The sequence below is a fragment of the Rana temporaria genome, chromosome 2 (genome assembly GCF_905171775.1).
Source record: "Rana temporaria chromosome 2, aRanTem1.1, whole genome shotgun sequence".
Lineage (NCBI taxonomy): Eukaryota > Metazoa > Chordata > Amphibia > Anura > Ranidae > Rana > Rana temporaria.
In genome coordinates, this window is record NC_053490.1 from 13213282 (window position 1) to 13236933 (window position 23652).

General features: G+C 47.0%; 1 protein-coding gene across 1 annotated transcript; it reads left to right on the forward strand.

Moving 5' to 3' along the window:
* Window positions 1-22510: 22510 nt before the first annotated feature.
* LOC120928159 (olfactory receptor 51E1-like) lies at window positions 22511-23431 on the forward strand. Its single transcript, XM_040339270.1, has one exon. The coding sequence runs from the start codon at window positions 22544-22546 to the stop codon at window positions 23429-23431; it is 888 nt and encodes a 295-aa protein (XP_040195204.1). The 5' UTR covers window positions 22511-22543.
* The last annotated feature ends 221 nt before the right edge of the window (window positions 23432-23652 follow it).

Genomic DNA, 23652 nt, shown 5'->3' on the forward strand with positions numbered 1-23652 from the left:
CAAATTGGATGGCACCATTGGATGGCACTGATAGGTGGCACTGGCATTGATTGAATGGCACTCATAAATGGATGGCACTAATAGGTGGCACTGGCATTGATTGGGTGGCACTGATGAGATGCACTAATAAGCTGCCTCCCTGCACTGATGCACTAATGGGCACTGATCTGCACTGATAGGTGGCACTGGCTAGCTGCACTTTTGGGCACTGGCACAGATGAGCTGCACTGACAGTGATCACTCCTTCAATGATATGTAGTTTTCCAGTACCGTATGCTAAAAAACAGCCCCACACCATGATGTACCAGTTCTTCATAATTCTAAAGAAAATATCATTAGTCTGTATTGTGGTTTGAAAACGGTCACATGACATTAAAAAAAAGTATCGGTATTCGGTATCGGCGACTACTTGAAAAAAAGTATCGGTACTTGTACTCGGTCCTAAAAAAGTGGTATCGGGACAACCCTACCTTCTACAATCAACTAAGTTCACTCTGGAACCCATCTCCATCGATACCACCAAAAATATCATTGGTGCGTTGCGGAACAGCACAGCACCCAATGACATCATTCCCACCAAGCTGCTGAAGGAATGCGCCGACATTCTGGCGCCTCCCATCACACAGCTTATAAATCAGTCATTTAAGGAAGGCATAGTGCCATCCCTGCTGAAAGAGGGCACAATCCAGCCCATCTTGAAAAAACCTAACTTGGATCCCAAGGACCCAACTCACCGCCGCCCCATAACAGGCCTAAATATTCTCTCCAAGATAATGGAGAAAGTAGTGGTACAACAGCTGCAACAGCATCTGGATACCCACAATCTACTCGATCCATTTCAATCAGGTTTCCGTCCCGGACACGGGACAGAAACGGCCTTACTCAAAATATGGGACGATGCCCTCGAGGCCGCAGACGGGGGAGAATCTTGTCTCCTGGTTCTGCTGGACCTAAGCGCAGCCTTTGACACGGTAGACCACAAAATGTTACTGATGCGACTGGCCGAGGTAGCCAGAATCGCAGAAGGTGATTTACCATGGTTTTCCTCCTTTCTTGAAAACCGATCACAAACAGTGAAACTGGGATCTTTCACGTCGGAAAAACGCACAGTGCCATGTGGAGTCCCCCAAGGATCCCCCCTGTCACCGGTACTGTTCAACATCTATCTTCGCCCTCTCTTTGATATTATCAGTAGCCAAGAACTACTTTATCACTCTTATGCAGACGATACACAATTGTATTTTCGCATCTGCAACAAAAAGGATCATCATCTCAGTTTAGAGAAATGTCTCTCTTCGATAGAAACCTGGATGACTAAGAGTTATCTTAAACTCAACAGTTCCAAAACAGAACTTCTTATGTTTCACGCCAGCCGAAAGAGTCAACTGGCAACAACCTGGACACCGCCGCCCATTCTGGGCCAAAGCATCACCCCTAGCTCCAAAGTCAAAAGTCTAGGAGTCATTTTTGACACCTTCATGACAATGGACGCACAAATAGGGTCAGTAGTCAGCGGATCGCACCATTTGTTGCACCTACTACGCAGACTTATTCCATTTATCCCCAAAGAAGACGTAGCAGTCGTGGTGGGAACAATCGTGAATTCCAGACTGGACTATGCAAATGCCCTTTACCTCGGGCTCCCAAAGTACCAAATCGCTCGTCTGCAAGTCGTACAGAATACGGCCGCCAGACTGGTGACTGGGAAAAGGACATGGGAATCAATCTCACCTTCGCTGAGAACCCTTCACTGGTTGCCAGTAAAAGACAGAATTGTATTTAAAGCACTCTGCCTGACACATAAGTGCATCCATGGGAAGGCGCCGCAATATCTTTGCGACAAGATAGAACCTCACAATTCTAATCGCGTTCTGCGATCCACTGACCAAAATCTGGTCAAGGTGCCAAAAACCAAATACAAGTCCAAAGGAGAAAGAAGGTTTGCTTTTCAAGGTCCGAGACTATGGAACGCTTTACCAACCAGCGTTCGGTTGGAGGAAAACCACCTGACTTTCAGAAGACAGATTAAAACTCATCTCTTTTGATGTCATGAGACACGAAACATCAAGCGCCCAGAGGCAATTCAGTTTGCATGTGCCGCGCTATATAAGTTTTTCATTCATTCATTCATGTGTGGCACAAAAACTGTTTACATGAAAAACAACAAACTAGTGGACAGCGATCAATAGTCTGAATAATCAAGAAAGCAAGAAAACCATTGAAAGCCAATCATACCATAAATACAAAGATAATGTTTATTTGCTGAATTTGAAGAGGTGATAAATAAAAGGGATAAAAATGATAAATAAGCTGAAGAAACCACACTGGTTGCCATGGGCATTGAGGGGTTAATGCCATCCAGAACTCCAGCCCATAGAACATGGAGGGGGACCAATGTCCTTGCTATGAGGGATGGAAGCCTGACCCAGGGTGGGTGTCTATGGCCAGGACCAGAAAGCACCGTGGTTGCGGAAATGTGCCAGTAAAAATAGCCGAGATCGGTTCGGCTTGGAACTGCGCATTAGTGATTGGAGGCAGGGGGTGATGGTGGCTGCGGTGGCACCGCAGAGGGGGATGGAGGCAGGAGGCAATGGAGGCAGGGGGAGATTGGAGGCAGGGGGAGATTGGAGGCAGGGGGTGTTAGTGGCAGTGTTGCCAACCGTCCGTATTTTTACGGACAGTTCGTAAAAACGGGCACTTTTTCCCTCGTTGGTAAATGTCCATGTTTGCGGGAATGTGCCAGTAAAAATAGCCGAGATTGGTTCGTCTTGGAACTGCGCATGGAGATTGGAGGCAGGGGGTGATGGTGGCTGTGGTGGCACTGCAGAGGGAAATAGAGGCAGGGTGTAATTGGAGGCAGGGGTGTTAGTCGCAGGGGGTGATTGGAGGCAGGGAGTGATGGTGGCTGCGGTGGCACTGCAGAGGGGGATGGAGGCAGGGGGCAATGGAGGCAGTGGGAAATTGGAGGCAGGGGGTGTTAGTGGCAGGGGGTTATTGGAGGCAGGGGGTGTTGGTGGCACCGCAGAGGGGGGTGGTGGCACCGCAGTGGGTGGGAGACAGGGGTTGTTGGTGGCACCGCAGAGGGGTTGGAGGCAGGGGACGATGGAGGCAGGGGGTGATTGGAGGCAGGGGGCCTGGGGGAGATTGGAGGCAGGGGGAGATTTTGGCACCGCAGAGGGGGGTGAAGGCAGGGGGTGTTGGTGGCAGAGGGGGGTGGAGGCAGGGAGTTATGTGACTAAATAATTTGCCCTTATTATATCGAAAATAACAAAAATATGTTTTTTTTTAACCTTAATATCTACCTTAAATCACATTGCTATTTGCCTAGCGTACTTGTTTGTAACCTAAATACTGAAATTTGCACCTAAAAATGTAATTTAGTAACTTTTGTGAAATGCCATTAAAAACGTAGCTGCGCCAGTAAATTTCGGGTGTCGTGCCAGTAAATTTAAATCTGGTAGGTTGGCAACACTGCCATGGAGCCCGAGCCGAGGAATCAGCACGCCTGGATGACATCACTCTGCGGTGACAACAGGGAATGAAGGAGGAAGATGGATGCCCATCAACCAGCGGTCGTGTGACGTGGCTCCCAAACAAAATTGACGTTCTTTTTTCCCCCCACAAATAGAGCTTTCTTTTGGTGGTATTTGATCACCTCTGCGGTTTTTATTTTTTGCGCTATAAACCAAAAAAAAAGCGCCAATTTTGAAAAAAATAATAATATTTTTGAACTTTTTGCTATAATAAATATCCCCCAAAAATATATAAAAATATATTTTTTCCTCAGTTTAGGCCGATACGTATTCTTCTACATATTTTTGGTAAAAAAAAAATCGCAATAAGCATTTATTGATTGGTTTGCGCAAAAGTTATAGCGTCTACAAAATAGGGGATAATTTTATGGCATTTTTATTAATATATATTTTTTTTTACTACTAATGGCGGCGATCTGCAATTTTTATCATGACTGCGACATTATGGCGGACACATCGGACACTTTTGACACATTTTTGGGATCATTGTCATTTTTACAGCGATCAGTGCTATAAAAATGCACTGCTTACTGTGAAAATTACACTGGCAGTGAATGGGGTTAACCTGTAGGGGGCGCTGTAGGGGTTAAGTGTGTCCTAATGTGTGTTTCTTACTGTAGGGGGGCATGGCTGGACATGTGACATCACTGATCCTCGTTCCCTATGACAGGGAACAGGCAATCAGTGACAAGCCACGGAGAAGAACGGGGAAACGTTTGTTTACACTCACCTCTCCCCGTTCTTCAGGTCTGTGACCCGATCGCGGGACACCGGCGGACCGGCGGTGATTGGGTCCGCAGGTCCCATGGGCGTAGTTTCGGATCGGGTCACGAGCACGATGCCGGCGGCGCGCTCGCGACCCACAGCTGGGTTCTTAAAGGGGAAGTACATGTACACCCTTGTGCCCAGCCGTGCTATTCTGTCAACGTATTTCGTGGTGCGGCGGTCCACAAGCAGTTAAAGCATCACCTGTGGATATTTTTATGTATCGTAGCTTGTTGCCATCTTACTCTTACGCACACTTTTAAATCTTGACATGTTTGGTATCTATTCACACGATGCAACATCATCTTTTTTATTTTAACAAAATATTGGGTATTATTTTGTGTTTTTCAGTGCACTAAAATTAATTTATATCCCCTGGGATGGATTTCCAGCGGATAAATATTTGATGACATGCTATCAAATCTATCCGCTGGAATCCATCCCAACGGATGGATCCGCTGGTCTGTACAGACTCACCGGATCCATCCGTCTGCGTCGTAATGATTCGACGCATGCGTGGAATTCCTTATATGACAGCGTCGCGCACGTCACCGCGTCATAATCGCGGCGACGGCGTGACACGTCATCGCCAGAGGATTTCGGCGCGGATTTCGATTCGATGGTGAGTACACTCCATCGCATGGAAATCCGCGCAAATCCTCGAGAGGATTTATCCGCGGATACGGTCCGCTGGACCGTATCCGCGGATAAATCCTCTCGTGTGTATGGGGCCTAAGAATCAGTTACGCATAGATATCCATTAGATCTGACAGGCGTACGGCTCTTACACTGTCAGATCTTAGATGCAATTTTTTTCCCCGGCGCTAGGTGTCGCCAACGTCGTTTTCCCCGTCGTCTATGCAAATTAGCTATTTACGCAAGATTCCCGAACGTACGCGCGGTCGACGCAGTGAATCTACAACGTTTCCGTAGCATTTGCGACGTGTAAAGTTGCCCCTGCTATATGAGGGGCAACCAATGTTAAGTATGGCTGTCGTTCCCGCGCCGAAATTTAGTTTGCGTAAGTCGTCCGTGAATGGCGCTGGACGCCATTTATGTTAACGTCGAAACCAATGACGTCCTTGCGACGTCTTTTAGCGCAATGCACGTCGGGAAATTTTAGGGACGGCGCATGCGCAATACGATCGGCGCGGGAACGCGCCTAATTTAAATGATCCACGCCTCCTACCTGGATCATTTGAATTAGGCGGGCTTGCGCGGGAGGATTTACGCTACGCCACCGCAACTTTACAGGCAAGTGCTTTGTGAATCAAGCACTTGCCCGTAAAACTTGCGGCCGCGTAACGTAAACGAGATACGTTACGCCGCCGTAGTTTTACTCCATTCTACGAGAATCTGGCCCTATATATATTACAGTGGGGAATATAACCTGACATTTTTTTATTTTATTTCTGTAGACTTATAAGACTGATAAATAACTTAGTTGTATATAATATACATACATAAATATATATATATATATAAAATAAAATATACAACTTTATATACAGTATATATATATATATTATACAACTAAGTTATTTAATAGTCTTATCAGTTTACAGAAAAAAAAAAAATGTCAGGTTCTATTCCCCACTGTAAGATATTTTAGTCTTCAATTAATGAAGTACAATTAGTCATTTTGAAAAGTAACATCTATCTAATAGAGACAGCTGCCCCCTTCTCATGGGGTGAGTGTTACACTGTACTTTTCATGGTTCGCTTAACCTGACTGGCATATCTGGAAATGGATAAATACATAAAGACTCGTTTAGACGCACTTCGGGGAATCATTACAAGAAGTTCAAAGATTAGAACTAATTAGGATGCGCAGAAAATGGTATAGAGCTCTACAGAGAGCCATCCCTCATTGGGGAAATCATACAAGTTACTATACAATTATCACCTTTTCTGTATAAGTTTAAATCTGCCGTTACAGTGTTTTACAAAAATTCAGACTGCATTGATGCTACATCAAATATAATATTATAATATTAGGTGATAAAAAATGTCCCTTAAAATACCATCAATATAGTTTAACCATTTGACAAATTAGAAGAATTTAATGAAATTTAGGCTTAAAGCGGTGGTTCACCCTCAATAACAACATTCTACCATTAAATCAAGCATAGTAGCGCGAGCTACAGTATGCCTTTATTTATTTTTTTGGCCCCGTACTCACTGTTTAATCCCGGAGATAAGTTTCAGGCTCCCCGCGGGGAATGGGCGTTCCTAGTCAGAGGGGACAATGACTGACGGCCAGCTATTGTACGTCACGCCTCCCGAGTAGGACTCGGCTCTTCACGGCGCTTTACCGCACCTGCGCACAGACATCGGAGCTGACTGCACAGGCGCCGTGAAGAGCCATGTCTTATTTCGGCTATTTCCGTGAGGCGTGACGCGCCATAGCCGGCCGTCAATCATGTTCCCCTCTGACTAGGAACGCCTACTAGACTGAAACTTATCTCCGGGATAAAACAGTGAGTACGGCGCAAAAAAATAAAATAAAGGCATACTGTAGCACACGCTACTATGCTAGATGGCATGTTAGAATTTTTTTTTTTTTTTAGGGTGAACCCCCGCTTTAAATATACTATCAGAGCAATAACATTTTCTTTTTTATTATATTCTGATTATACAGGTAGTGGCAATTACACTTTTTGCAATACAAATTGCAAAAACACAATTTGACTATACAACTGTCCCTATACATGGATATTCACATTTACTGCCATATAAAAGCTAAATTTCTCAAGAATTTCACCTAGAAATGTAACATGTTCTTCATGTTGATCAATACTGATTTAAACATCTTAACTAAAATCTTTTCAAACAGGGTATCAGTCTTTATTAGGGATGAGCTCCGCGTTCGATTCAAACGTATTTTCGACTCGAACGTCATCTGTTCGACCGTTCGTCGAAATACGAACAAAACGGGTCGTTCGCGCCAGATTCGAGTGACGCGCCCCGCCCATAATTCACTGCGGCATTGCGCGCTGATGATTGGCCAAGCATGCACTATGACCCTCATGCTTGGCCAATCACAGCGCCGTCAGTACCGAGAGCCATAATTGGCCAAAGCCAGGGTGGCTTTGGCCAATTATGGCTCAGGGCTTTAGTACACGCCTCACACTATAAAAGGCCGCCTGCAGGGCAGCCTCGTGTAGTGTGTTGCAGCGCTGGTTAGATATCAGTCACAGAGAGAGAGAGAGTGTCTTTTTTCTAGCTAGATAGAGCAGGCTAGTCAGTTAAATTTACAGTGTGTTGAGGATATATATACATCCCAGGTGTTGTAAATATATTTATACACTGTATAGTTTAGCTAGATCAGTTCTTCCTAATTTGTCAGGCAGTTGATTGTGCTAGCTGCAGTGTTCTCACGTGTTGTATTGCCCATGTGCTCTTTAGTTTGCACCTAAAGCTACTTGGTGTTTACTGCACTTGTGCTCTATAGTTTGCACCTAAACCTACTTGGTGTATACTGCAAGTGTGCTCTTTAGTTTTCACCTAAACCTACTTGGTGTTTACTGCACTTGTGCTCTATAGTTTGCACCTAAACCTACTTGGTGTATACTGCGAGTGTGCTCTGTAGTTTGCACCTAAACCTACTTGGTGAGTACTGCACTTGTGCTGTATAGTTTGCACCTAAATCTACTTAGTGTATTCTGCAAGTGTGCTATGTAGTTTGCACATAAACCTACTTGATGTGTACTGCACTTGTGCTCTGTAGTTTGCACATAAACCTACTTGGTGTGTACTGCACGTGTGCTCTGTAGTTTGCACCTAAACCTACTTGGTGTATACTGTAAGTGTGCTCTGTAGTTTGCACCTAAACGTAGTTGGCGTGTACTGCACTTGTGCTCTATATTTTGCACCTAAACCTACTTGGTGTGTACTGCACTTGTGCTCTATAGTTTGCACCTAAACCTACTTGGTGTTTACTGCTAGTGTGCTCTGTAGTTTGCACCTAAACCTACTTGGTGTGTACTACACTTGTGCTCTATAGTTTGCACCTAAACCTACTTGGTGTTTACTGCACTTGTGCTCTATAGTTTGAACCTAAACCTACTTATTGTATACTGCAAGTGTGCTCTGTAGTTTTCACCTAAACCTACTTGGTGTGTACTGCAAGTGTGCTCTATAGTTTGCACCTAAACCTACTTGGTGTTTACTGCAAGTGTGCTCTGTAGTTTGCACCTAAACCTACTTGGTGTGTACTGCACTTGTGCTCTATAGTTTGAACCTAAACCTACTTGGGGTTTACTGCACGTGTGCTCTATAGTTTGCACCTAAACCTACTTAGTGTATACTGCAAGTGTGCTCTGTAGTTTGCACCTAAACCTACTTGGTGTGTACTGCAAGTGTGCTCTGTAGTTTGCACATAAACCTACTTGGTGTGTACTGCACGTGTGCTCTGTAGTTTGCACCTAAACCTACTTGGTGTATACTGTAAGTGTGCTCTGTAGTTTGCACCTAAACCTACTTGGTGTTTACTGCACGTGTGCTCTGTACTTTGCACATAAAGCTACTTGGTGTGTACTGCACATGTGCTCTGTAGTTTGCACATAAAGCTACTTGGTGTGAACTGCCCGTGTCCTCTGCAGTTTGCACCTAAAGCCACGAGGTGTGTATACTGCCTTTGTCCTCTGTAGGCCATTATAATGTCTGGAAGGACAACAAGGAGAGACAGAGAGTCACGGGGGCAAGCAGGCTCTGCGTCTAGAGGCAACAGTGCTGGTCGTGGACATGGTGCATCCTCTTAAGCATGTGGCTGTTGGACACGCTCGTCCTTGTTTTCGGGAGCTGGCCGTGTTGAGCCTCAACATGTAGAAGACTTGGTAGAGTGGATGACCAAGCTGTCCTCATCCTCTCTCACCCAGGCTGAGGTTACTTTGTCTGGCAAAGTAGCTGCAAAGGCGTCCTCATCCCTCTGCTCAATGGCATCACTAACTCCTTCCCTAGTCCCACCATGTCCTCCTGAGGAGTCCCCCGAACTGTTTGAACACAGTTTTGGGTACATGCTGCATGAGGATGCGCAGCGTTTTGAAGGCTCCGATGATGGTACACATCTAGAGGAAGGCAGTAATGTGAGCCCAGAGACAGGGGGTGCCCAAGAAGGACAGCAATCTGGCAGTCATGTTCCCCCAGCTGCAGCATACTGCCAGGTTTTTAACAGTGATGAGGAGGAAGGGGATGATCAGGTCACTGACTCTACATGTGTGCCTGATAGGAGAGAGAAGGAGGAGGAGGCACAGGCACATCTCCAAAGAGGCCAGGGGCCAGCTTAAGGGCAGCACACCGACTGCATTACAATGCAGAGCTACGCCTGTGCAGGGCGCAGCTGTGTCTCAGCGTTATTCAAAAAGTTCTTTGGTGTGGGCCTTTTTTGAGACAAGTGCATCAGATCGCGCCGTTGCTATTTGCAACATATGTCTCAAGCGTATCTCCCGTGGCCAAAACATCACCTGCTTGGGCACCACATGCTTGACCAGACATATGTCGACCTGCCATGCAGTTCGTTGGCAAGCATACCTCAAAGACCCACACCAAAGAACAAAGCGGACCACCCCTTGCCCCTCATCAGCTGGGATCTCCAACTCCACTATACCCTCAGTCCTCTCTGAAGCCTGCACTGATAGGACTGAAGGTGTAGAATTGGGTGTGTCACAGCCTAGTACATGCGGGCAATCTACTATCGGTACACCGATGGCAGATTGTACCAGGCAAATTTCCCTGCCCCAGCTGCTGCAGCGCCGAAAGAAGTTCTCTCCCAGCCATCCACATGTCCAGCGGTTGATTGCTAGCTTAGCTAAATTGCTAACACTTCAACTGCTGCCTTTTCAGTTGGTAGATTCTGCCCCCTTCCGTGAGTTTGTGGAATGTGCGGTACCTTGGTGGCAAGTTCCCAAATGCCACTTTTTCTCACGGAAGGTGATTCTGGCTCTCTACCGGCATGTGGAAGGCAATGTCCATGCCTCGCTGGACAGGGCGGTCAGTGGTAAGGTACATATTACCGCTGACTCATGGTCCAGCAGGCATGGACAGGGACGTTACCTCTCTTTCACGGTGCATTGGGTGACTCTGCTGGCAGCTGGGAAGGACGCAGGGCAAGGTACAGTAGTGTTGGAGGTCGTTCCGCCACCACGCCTCCAAAATACTACTACTGGTTGTGACACACCTCTCTCCTCCACCCCCTCCTCTTCTTCTTCCTATGTGGCCTCTTCCTGTGCTGATGTGTCCTAGGAACCAGCGGTGCTCCGTAGGCGTACGAGGGGCTACGCAGGAATGCAGGCAAAGAGATGCCATGCAGTGCTTGAGCTGGTGTGCTTGGGAGACAGGAGCCACACTGGGGCAGAGGTTCTGTCAGCTCTGCAGGGGCAGGCTCAGAGGTGGTTGACGCCATGCCAGCTTAAGCCAGGAATGGTGGTTTGCGACAATGGCACCAACCTCCTCTCTGCCCTGCGACAGGGACAACTGACCCATGTGCCCTGTTTTGCTCATGTCCTTAATTTGGTGATGCAGCGGTTCTTGGGCAGGTACCCGGGCTTACAGGATGTCCTGAAGCAGGCCAGGAAAGTGTGTGTGCATTTCCGAAGGTCATATAATGCCAGTGCTCGGCTGACAGACCTGCAAAGGGAATACAACCTGCCCAAGAACCGCCTAATCTGTGACATGCCTACCAGGTGGAACGCTACGTTGGCCATGCTGCAGCGGCTGCACACGCAGCAGAGGGCCATCAATGAGTATCTGTGCCAATATGGCAGCAGAACTGGGTCAGGGGAGCTTGGTTTTTTCCCCACACCAGTGGGTCTTGATCAGGGATGCATGCACTGTCCTATCACCATTTGAGGAGGCCACAAGGATGGTGAGCAGTGACAGTGCATGCATCAGTGAGACTGTCCCTCTTATTCACATGTTGGAGCACACGCTACGTGGAATAATGGACAGGGCCCTTGAGGCAGAACAGAGGGAGGAAGAGGAGGATTTCCTTACCTCTCAAGGCCCCCTTTATCCAGACAGTGGTCCTGCTTCCCCGCCTATCACACAGGAAGAGGAGGAGGAGGAGGATTGTGCCAGCATGGAGGTGGAGCCTAGCACTCAGCATCAGCAGCAGTCTTCAAGGGATCCATTACTGTCCCAAGGAACCTATGGACTTGTACGTGGCTGGGATGAGGTGGCTGCGGATCCTGTCGTCCTCAGTGACCCAGAGGTCTCTGCACCGAATGCCTCAGCAAACCTACGCTGCATGGCCTCCCTGATCCTGCAAAGCCTGTGTAAGGATCCTCGTATTCATTGTATCAAGGAGAGGGATCATTACTGGCTGGCAACTCTCCTTGATCCACGTTACAAGAGTAAGGTTGCGGACCTTATCTTGCCGTCGCAGAGGGAGCAGAAGATGAAACATCTTCGGGAGGCCTTGCAGAAAGGTCTGTGCAACGCGTTCCCAGAGACTGGGGGGTTACCAAATCCGGGTCCTGTACAACGTGTTGCTGAGGCTTCGGTCAGTCACAGAAGGAGCGGTGGAGAAGGTGGGCGTCTGACCGATGCGTTCAGACAATTTTTTAGTCCGCAGCCCCAAGGTATGACTGGTTCCAGCAACCATCGCCAGCGTCTGTTTTACATGGTGCCGGAAATACCTATGGGCAAGATCACACTTGGACACCTTTCCCACCGAAAATCCTCTGGCTTACTGGGAGACTGCCTTTGCTGATGCTGAGTGACTATCCTGTTATGCTGACTGAATATCCTTTTCCTCCTCAATGATCTTGCTGATAGCTTGTAAGAACATTGTTGGTTCTGGGCATCGCCACCAGTGCCTAAGGCCCAATTTTCCTGCCCCTGTTTAACAGGGGCGTGTAATTACAATTTTTGATGCAATACTTTGCAGCGGGCTCTTTGCTGTGCTCCAACTAGAGTATCTGTGAGGGGTTGCAGTGTTGTGGCATCAGCACCAGTGCCTAAGGCCCAATTTGACCTGTCCCTGCACTGCCCACACACGAATGCATGTCTAATTCAGTGGTCAGGATCTTAAATGGACTCTGCCACACCTAAGATGGTGTCCAGAGTCATATGGGTGACCAGCATCCAATTGCTGCCCCAGTGATTCAGGAAGCCATAATGGAACCATGTTCCTTATGACTTCCTCTCCCGCTGCAATGCCGCTGTGGTTGCATGCCACCTGCAGTGTAGAAAACAAACTGTACCTGCCTACATGGGTACTTATGCTAATTCTTTATAAACAAAGGGAAATAAGAGGACATGATGTATCCATAATACACTATTTTGTCAAAAGTATTGGTACGCCTGCCTTGCTGCTTACCTGCACATGAACTTTAAAGTGGATATAAACCCTCCATACACCCAGTGAAGTGAACAGCCTCAGATGATACACAGAGATGAACCAAATCTCCATACATTGGTTTTATATGTATATCTGCTGTCTTCACATTTATATACTGTTTAGAAAGTTCAGATCGTGTTAGGAAATGTTCTCTCCCTGTTTAACACAGAGTGTGATGTCTGGGCATACAGCCAAGATAGCTAACATTGCTGATTGGAGGAAAGGCACACACCCCCTCTCCTCATAGGCCGAGACTCTCAGAGGTGTTTTGTAACAGGGCCAGCTCCCTGCTAATCTATTTATAGCAACTTCCCCGGACAGAAATTTAAGGCTGCTTTTATCTGATGCGTCCGAGAATTTGTCAGGAGTTATCAGGCTGATATCAGAAGAACAGGTCAGGAGAGAGCTATAGGACTTAATAGACAAAATAGTGCAGATATATGTGCCCAGCTTAAATTTCATGAATTGGGTTTACATCCTGTAGCGCCTTGCTCCTGTTGGGTAGGCACTGTTTTGTAAATTTATTTTGTTATCTGAGCTGTAGTTTAGCTCAGAGGATTATACCAAATTATGGTTTTCTGTTTCAGTCTGGCTGCGTTGCACATCTTCCACTTGGCTGTGGGTGTCGCTGTCACCAGGAGTCAAGGTTGGAATTTGCAATAGGCTGGGTGTATTGAGTGCCCTCTTCCCAGAAGCAGACCAGTGGGCGTGGTCTACTCGCTGTGCATTCTGGGGGAGGGTACTTAAGGGACAGACACTGTTCTGGCGGGGTCTACCGATCCTGACCTGATGGCCCTCCTGGCCTCAGGGATGTGTGAGCAGTTTTGCAGTCTCGGGGCCTTCTGGCCCGAGGCTCTGCAACTGAGGCCTCGTACACACGGCCGAGGAACTCGACGTGCCAAACTCGTCGAGTTCCTCGGCGAGTTCAGCCCTGAAGCCGCCGAGGAGCTCGGCGGGCCGAGTTCTCCCATAGAACAACGAGAAAATAGAGAACATGTTCTCTATTTTCTCGACGAGTTCCTCAGCGGCTCCATCGGGCCGAAAGTGTACACACGACAGAGTTTCTCGGCAGAATCCGGCTCTGACCGAGTTTCTCGCTGAATTCTGCCGAGAAACTCTGTCGTGTGTACGAGGCCTGAGAATAGGCCCAGGAGTTTCTGGAGCCTACTACTCCAGGTATGGTCCTACACTGTCTTGTCTGCAGGGAGAAGCTAAACAATTGGGGATTCAATTGAAGGACGCATCCTGGCCAATTTACCTCACTGTGCTGCCGGCCTGGCTGAAAGATCCTGGCACTGTGAGCTGTGTACTTTCTGTGGAACTTTGCAAAGTGCGTGTGTGGTTACATGATCTGGTGGCAGAAGATTGTGAAACGACTCAACTGCACTCATCAAGTCTCATCAAGTCTGTGGCAGAGACTTTGAACGAGCTTCGCATCAGCTGCTAGGTCAGTGAGAGTGGGCCCATCCGGTGGTTGCTGAATCCAGTGTGGAACCGATTCATCCTCTGGATCTAAGAACGTACCCGTGATCCGCAAAGCAAGGTACCTGAATCTCCCTACCCCTCTACCCCTCTGTTGGAACTGTTTAATAAAACCCTTGAAGAAAAAAAAAAACAAGTGTTGGTGTAGACATTTATGAAAGACTCTTCAAGAGGGACCCCTAAGACGAGTGTGGTGAACAGCAAGGTAATGGCAGGCCTAAATCTAAACCAGCAGCTCCTTCGGGGGTAGTGCGACTATCCACTTTAATGGCATCCCAGTCTTAGTTCGTAGGGTTCAATATTGAGTTGACCCAACCTTTGCAGCTATAACAGCTTCAACTCTTCTGGGAAGGCTGTCCAGAAGGTTTAGGAGTGTGTCTATGGGAATGTTTGACCATTTTTCCAGAAGCGCATTTGTGAGGTCAGGCACTGATGTTGGACAAGAAGGTCTGACTCTCAGTCTCCACTGTAATTCATCCCAAAGGTGTTCTATCGGGTTGAGGTCAGGCCAGTCAAGTTACTCCACCCTAAACTCGCTCATCCGTGTCAACCTTGCTTTGTGCACTGGTCCAAATCATTTGGTGGAGGGGGATTATGGTGTGGGGTTGTTCTCAGGGGATGGGCTTGGCTTGGTTCCAGTGAAGGGAACTCTTAAGACTTCAGCATACCAAGACATTTTGGACAATTTCATGCCCCCAACTTTGTGGGAACAGTTTGGGGACGGCCCCCTCCTGTTCCAACATGACTGCTCACCAGTGCACAAATATCTAAAAAGTGAACAATAAAATCCTGACGGGGAACCTAACTGTAACGGCTACCCAAGTGGTGAGAGGGTATCAGCCGTTGGAGACGTCCTTTTCCCTGGCAAGTTGCTGTATGCAAGTACCGCCGGTATATCCCCATCCACGAGATCCAGAGAGGGAGAGAGTCAGGGTCAGCTGTAAAATGAGCAGAATCATAATCCCATCGAATGCCCTTTCAAGAACGAGACGGGGCTACGTTTTGAAGGGTCAAGTAGACTCTTTATTTTCAAGTACACAGCACACTTTTATACAGAATTTGGAACATCCCACCCCCTTGCCATCAGAATAATTAACATGAGCCAATTATCTATCATTTAGCCTGACGAGTTTGGCTCCGAGCTATGTTTAACATGACCTGACCAGACACATTCCTTTATCAATAGAATTCAATTAACCTTTAGAACAATACACACTCACAGATAATCCCATCAGCAAACACCTTACAGGAGACTAACTTGCATTACAATACACAAAAGAGAGTCAATTAGCTGAAGAAGGGGACATTAGAATTTAGCAGTAAAAGAGTCACTCTACAATTAACCCTTTGTATGCCTCACTGCATGATGATTATAGATGTCCAGGCAGAATACATAGTTCCGTTACACTAACCATCCCCTATGCTATCCAAATGTAAATGTAAAAAAAATATGGATTTACATTCACTTTAACCACTTCAGCCCCGGACCATTTGGCTGGCCAAAGACCAGGCCACTTTTTGCGATTCGGCACTACGTCGCTTTAACTGACAATTGCGCGGTCGTGCGACGTGGCTTCCAAACAAAATTGACGTCCTTTTTTCCCACAAATAGAGCTTTCTTTTGGTGGTATTTGATCACCTCTGCGGTTTGTATTTTTTGCGCTATGAACAAAAATAGAGCGACAATTTTGAAAAAAATTCAATAGTTTTTACTTTTTGCTATAATAAATATCCCCCCAAAAATATTTAAAACATTTTTTTCCCTCAGTTTAGGCCGATACGTATTCTTCTACATATTTTTGGTAAAGCAAATCGCAATAAGCATTTATTGATTGGTTTGCGCAAAAGTTATAGCGTTTACAAAATAGGGGATAGTTTTATGGCATTTTTATTATTTTTTTTTCATGGCGATCAGCGATTTTTATCGTGACTGCGACATTATGGCGAACACATCGGACACTTTTGACACCATTTTGGGACCATTGTCATTTTTACAGCGATCAGTGCTATAAAAATGCACTGATTACTGTAAAAACGAAACTGGCAGTGAAGGGGTTAACCTGTAGGGGGGCGCTGAAGGGGTTAAGTGTGTCCTAGGGAAGGATTCTAACTGTTGGTGGCATGGCTACGAGTGACACGCCGCTGATCGCTGCTCCCGATGACAGTGAACAGATGATCAGTGACATGTCACTAGGAAGAACTGGGAGATGTTGTGTTTACACTGACATCTCCCCGTTCTTCAGCTCCGTGACCCGATCTTGGAACACCGGTGGACATAGAGTCCGCGGGTCTTGTGGGCACGGTCACGGAGCCCGCGACAGTGTCGGCGCGCACGCATGCGCCGTCCGTGGAATTTCCCAGTGTGCATTGCTCCAAAGTACGCCGCAAGGACGTCATTGGTTTTCGACGTGAACGTAAATGACGTCCAGCCCCATTCACGGACGACTTACGCAAACAACGTAAATTTAAAAAATTTCGTCGCGGGAACGACGGCCATACTTAACATTGGTACGCCGCATATATGCCTCGTATAGCAGCGGTAACTTTACGCCGGGAAAAGCCTAACGTAAACGGCGTAACTGTACTGCGTTGGCCGGGCGTACGTTCGTGAATTCGCGTATCTAGCTGATATTCATATTCTAGGTGTAAATTAGCGTACACGCCCCTAGCGGCCAGCGTAAATATGCAGTTAAGATCCGACGGCGTAAGAGACTTACGCCGGTCGGATCTAATAGGAATCTATGCATAACTGATTCTATGAATCAGGCGCATAGATACGACCGGCCAGACTCAGAGATACGACGGCGTATCTGGAGATACGCCGTCGTATCTCCTTTGTGAATCTACCCCATACAGTATATAATTCATTTATAATTGGTTTTAAATTTGAACTCCAGGATTAATCTTTTTTTAAAACTTACATTGGACCAGCTTTGTTACATATAACCGGAGCATGGGCGTCCACAGGTAGGGGCAAGGGGGGGCAAGCGCCCCCCCCCCCCGGAATCAGGGATCAGCAAGGTGTTTGCCATAGGCATGTGCAGGGGTTGTGCCCAGGCACACACACCCTAATCACCCGAGCACAGCGCGCAGAGTGTCAGCGGGAGCCGGGCACTGGAACGCTCTCCATGTACCAGCACCAAGCACAGGAAGGAAGATTGCACTGTGGGCGGCAGCCGGCAGGGCTTTTCATCGTCCGATGTTAAGACAGCGCTGGTTTCTAGCATCAGGAGTCAGCACACACAAAACCCTTCCTGCTCTCCCAGCTCTGCATATACCACACAGGAGGAGCGGGTTCTCAAGCCTGCAGCTTGCATCAACAGGAACCTGTGCCAGGAGCCTGACCTGCCATGGTGAGTTATAGACGGTTCTCTTCTGTGGGGAGAAGAGAGCTCTGTAGGGGGATTGGGTATGCATACTGGCATAGCACAGGCCTGAAATCTGCACCCTGTACATAGCACACGCCTGGAATCTGCACCCTGTACATAGCACGCGCCTGGAATCTGCACCCTGTACATAGCACGCGCCTGGAATCTGCACCCTGTACATAGCACACACCTGAAATCTGCACCCTGTACATAGAACACGCCTGGAATCTGCACTCTTTACATAGCACACGCCTGGAATCTGCACCATGTACATAGCACACGCCTGGAATCTGCACCCTGTACATAGCACACGCCTGGAATCTGCACTCTGTACATAGCACACGCCTGGAATCTGCACCATGTACATAGCACACGCCTGGAATCTGCACCCTGTACATAGCACACGCCTGGAATCTGCACCCTGTACATAGCACACGCCTGGAATCTGCACCATGTACATAGCACATGCCTGGAATCTGCACCCTGTACATAGCAAACGCCTGGAATCTGCACCATGTACATAGCACACGCCTGGAATCTGCACCATGTACATAGCACGCGCCTGAAATCTGCACCCTGTACATAGCACACGCCTGGAATCTGCACCCTGTACATAGCACTTGCCTGGAATAATGTCTGCCATTTCCCCTTTAAAAATAAATACTTGCGAGTCGCTGCTAAGCCCCTTCCCTTCATGACATTGTCAAAAGGGGCGAAGCATGGGTAACCTTAAAATTATGACCCCCCCCCCCCCCCCTGGAAAAAAGTTCTGTGGACGCCCATGAACCAGAGGTATGCTGGGGATTCTCAAATTCAGCATAATAGCCCTTGCTGCATGCAGTAATTGCTGTCCTTTTCCGGGCGTTGCTTCAGCAACATCCCATCTGATACATTGATGACAGAGCTCCACAACACCACCATTCAGAAGATATCTTGAATTTTCTCCAATTAACACAAGCATTTCAATGACTGGTGAGGTGGGGAGGAGGGGTGAGTAATGTCACGTTATACCCACTGGTGCTATGTGGCAGAGCTGACGAGATCGTGAGAAATACCAATTTTTACTTCACTTAGATCAGTAATCGAGGAGCTACAGTGCACCCTTCTCTGAAAAAAGCCCATGTTTGCATTCATTAATGCCAGTGGTCTCCAAACTGCAGTCCTGGGGCTGGATGCAGCTCTTTGCTTGCCTTTGCCCGGCCCTTGAGGTATTATTCCTTCTACTGACACCAACAATGGGGCTCAATTCCTTCCACTGACAACAAAAATGGGGCACGGTTCCTCCAACTAACATCAACAATTTCTTCCCCTAAAGCCTCGTACACACGATCGGTTTTCTCGACAAGAACCAGCAAGAAAACTGCTGGCAGAGCTTTCTTGGCGAGTAAACTGAGCGTGTGTACGAGGCTTTCGGGTTTCTCGCCAAGAAAACTGCCTAAAACCTTGACGAGAAAAAAATAGAGAATATGGGCCAGATTCTCGTAGAATGGCGTATCTATGCGGCGGCGTAACGTATCCGATTTACGTTACGCCGCCGCAAGTTTTTCAGGCAAGTGCTTTATTCACAAAGCACTTGCCTGTAAAGTTGCGGCGGCGTAGCGTAAATCACCCGGCGGAATTCAAATTCGGCGGGTAGGGGGCGTGTATCATTTAAATGAAGCGTGTCCCGCGCCGAACGAACTGCGCATGCGCCGTCCGTAAAATATCCCAGTGTGCATTCCTCCAAATGATGTCGCAAGGACGTCATTGGTTTCACGTGAACGTAAATGACGTCCAGCCCCATTCACGGACGACTTACGCAAACAACATAACTTTTTTAAATTTCGACGCGGAAACGACGGCCATACTTAACATTGTTGCGCCACACTTATTCCACCATATAGCAGGGGCAACATTACGCCGGGAAAAGCCTAACATAAACGTCGTAACTTTACTGTGTCGGCCGCGCGTACGTTCGGGAATTCGTGTATCAAGCTAATTTGCATACTCAACGCGGAAATCGACGGAAACGCACCACCTAGCGGGCAAAAAATAAATTGCAGTTACGATCCGACGGCGTAAGAGACTTACGCCTGTCGGATCTAATGGATATCTATGCGTAACTGATTCTAAGAATCAGTCACATAGATACGACGGGCCAGATTAGGACTTACGACGGCGTACATGGCGCTGCGTCGTCGTAAGTCCTTTGAGAATCTGGGCCTTTGTTCTCTATTTTCTCGTCGTGATTCTCAGCAGTGTTTTCCTGCCGAGAAACCTGAGAGTGTGTGCATACTTACCTGTCGCCGTGGAAACCCACGGATGCTCAAAATGACTTTTTACGCATGCGTGGTAGCTTCCTAGGCATAGGTAGGATGCTCGTCGTACGCGATGACGTCACCGCGTTCTTGCCTTCCAAAAGACCACGGTTCTTTTGAAAAGAGTGTCTGTACACTCGGGCGGCCAGAGATTCTTGCCAAGAATCTTGTTGGGAAAAACAACAGTTTTTTCCTGACGAGATTCTGGCCCGTGTGTACAGGGCTTAATACCAAAGATCAGGCATTATTTTCTCCCACTGGGCCCCTCTATAGTCTAAGGGCCAGATTCACAAAAGGGATACAACGATGTATCTCTGTTTCTATCTATGCGGCTGATTCATAGAATCAGTTACGCATAGATATCCATAAGATCCGACAGGTGTAATTGTTTTACACTGTCGAATCTTAGGATGCAGTACCGCGGCCGCCGCTGGGGGGAGTTTGCGTCGTAAACCAGCTTCGGGTATGCAAATTAGGAGTTACGGCGATCCACGACGGATTTTCGCATTCGCTACGTCGCCGCTAGTCTAGTTTCCCGTCGCAAAGTTAGTCGTCGTTTTGGGTGCCCTAACTTTAGTCAGCAAACGTATTGCTGTCTAAAGTATGGCCGTCGTTCCTGCGTCGAAATTTAAAAATGAACGTCGTTTGCGTAAGCCGTCCGGGAATACGGAATTACGCTACGCGCGTCACCGTTCGAAAAAATGACGTCACGGCGCGCAAAGCACGATGGGAATTGCGCAACTGAGCATGCGCAGTAGGCCCGGCGCGGGAGCGAGCCTAATTTAAATGGCACACGCCCATTTGAATTGGCCCGCCTTGCGCCGGAGGCCGCCGGCGTAGTTTTCATCGCAAGTGCTCTGTGAATCAGGCACTTGCGATGAAAACTTGCGGCGGTGTAACGTATCTACGATACGTTACGCCGCCGCTCACCTACGTGAATCTGGCCCTAAGGCCCCGTACGCACGAGGAGACATGTCCAATGAAAACGGTCCGTGGATTTCGGGACGCTGGTTACACGTCATAACCAGCGGACATGTCCGATTAGGTGTACTAACCTTGCTAAGAAACTTTTGTCCGCTGGAAACCTGTCCGCTAGGCCGTACACACAGTCGGACATGTCCGCGGAAACTGGTCCACGGACCAGTTTCAGCGGACATGTTCGACCGTGTGTACGTGGCCTAAAGGACAGTAAGCTGGCTCTTTAGAAAGTTTGGAGACCCCTAATCTATGCATTAACCACTTCCCGACCGCCGCATGTATATGTACGTCGGCAGAATGGCACGTACAGGCACATTGGCGTACCTGTACGTCCCTGCCTAGACGTGGGTCGGGGGTCCGATTGGGACCCCCCCGCTACATGCGGCGGTCGGATTCCCGCGGGGAGCGATCCGGGATGACGGCGCGGCTATTCGTTTATAGCCGCCCCATCGCGATCGCTCCCTGGAGCTGAAGAACTGGGAGAGCCGTATGTAAACACGGCTTCCCCGTGCTTCACTGTGGCGGCTGCATCGATCGAGTGATCCCTTTTATAGGGAGACTCGATCGATGACATCAGTCCTACAGCCACACCCCCCTACAGTTGTAAACACACACTAGGTGAACCCTAACTCCTACAGCGCCCCCTGTGGTTAACTCCCAAACTGCAACTGTCATTTTCACAATAAACAATGCAATATAAATGCATTTTTTGCTGTGAAAATGACAATGGTCCCAAAAATGTGTCAAAATTGTCCGAAGTGTCCGCCATAATGTCGCAGTCACGAAAAAAATCACTGATCGCCGCCATTAGTAGTAAAAAAAAAAAAATAATAATAAAACTATCCCCTATTTTGTAAACGCTATAAATTTTGCGCAAACCAATCGATAAACGCTATTTACAAAAATAGGTAGAAGAATACGTATCAGCCTAAACTGAGGGAAAAAAAAATGTTATATATGTTTTTGGGGGATATTTATTATAGCAAAAAGTAAAAAATATTGCATTTTTTTCAAAATTGTCGCTCTATTTTTGTTTATAGCGCAAAAAATAAAAACCGCCGAGGTGATCAAATACCACCAAAAGAAAGCTCTATTTGTGGGGAAAAAAGGACGCCAATTTTGTTTGGGAGCCACGTCGCACGACCGCGCAATTGTCTGTTAAAGCGACGCAGTGCTGAATTGTAAAAACACCTTGGGTCAGTTAGCAGCATATTGGTCCGGTCCTTAAGTGGTTAACCAGGCTGTTCCCGTCCACCATTGAAGCTTGCTATTTGAACATTGGGAAAAAATATGCATACATTTTAGTTTAGTTATTTTTTTTTCTAATAAGGAATGTTTGTGAAACTGTAGCATGAAATATATTTTATTATATCCATTTGACAAAAAAAAAAAAATTTTATTTATTTTTTTACTTCTCAAGGTTCAGTTTTACGTAGCCATGGCTAATGACATTTCTGACACTAATTAGGATACCAGCTGTGGCAGCTAATGGTCCCACTGGGGGACTTTGTTGCAGTTGCTGCACATGTGGCATCTTATTTCAAAGCAAAGCTTCACCTATAAAAGCTTTGCTGAATTTGAATGTTTCAGTTTTCTGATATATAGAATTTAAGAGGAATGTCATGTAGCAGGAACCACATTTAAAGTATCCGTAGAGTATTTCCAAGATAGTATAATTCATCTGATGTGTACTGCAAGAAACAAAGCCAATCCCCAATTCTGCCCATGGAGAACATATCAACTACCTACACCAATTTTATCCTTTTGGGGCTTGTCAAAATGGAATCATTTAGATTCTTATACGCTATACTTGCTTTTTCAGTATATTCAACATCATTATTTGTGAGTTTAATGATTGTCTACGTAACCTGGACGGAGGAAAGTTTGCATGAACCGATGTACATCTTTATATGCGGATTGGCCTTCAACGTGATGTTCGGAAGTTCGGCTTACCTCCCCAAGCTACTGATTGACTTATTTTCTAAAAATTCAACTATTTCTCTCTCCGGATGTCTACTGCAGGCCTACCTCATCCAGTCTCACGCAGCTGCTGAAACGTTTACTTTCGCCGCTATAGTGTATGACCGATATTTGGCGGTGGCTCACCCTCTGAGGTACCCCACTCTGATGACAAACTTGACGAGTCAAAAGCTACTACTTGCCATCTGGGTTGTAGTTCTTACGGGAGTATGTGGGGTTGTATTGTTAACGGCAAGGCTGACCTTTTGCGGGGTAGATATCAACAATGTCTACTGTGAGACCATGTCCCTCCTGCAGCTTTCTTGTGGAGATATCTCAGGTAATAATATCTATGGATTGATGTGGACTGCGTTCATTCTGAGTACTTCCATGCTTGTGATCATATATTGTTACATAAGGACGATTGCGGTCTGTCTCAAACTTCCTGGGGAAGCCTCTCAGAAAGCCGCCCAAACGTTGGTGACTCATGTTATTGCCTTTTCCATTTTCATGGTTGGAACTCTGTTTATTACTTTTAGGTACAGGCTAAGCCGCATTTCTCTCTCCACCGTTGCCCATGTTGTCATCTCTATGAGTGGTATGAGTACATCTATTGCTGTCAACCCTCTGATCTACGGCATAAGGACCACGGCTCTCAGAATAAGAATTGCACGCAATTTGCAGAATGTCTTTTCAAATTCAAAATAACACCCTCAGTTCAGACTTTTTTTGTAATAGATTTACCATCTTTGAAAGAGTTTCATTACTTATTCAATTTCATGTAGCCATGAAGAATGTAGCAGAAAATAAAATTTCAGTGGTGAAAAAGTTAAAGGAGTTGTAAATAAAAAAGAATGTTATGCTGAAATTACTGTTTACAGCAGGGGTGGCCAACCAGTGGCCCAGGGGCCACATGTGGCCCGCGGAGC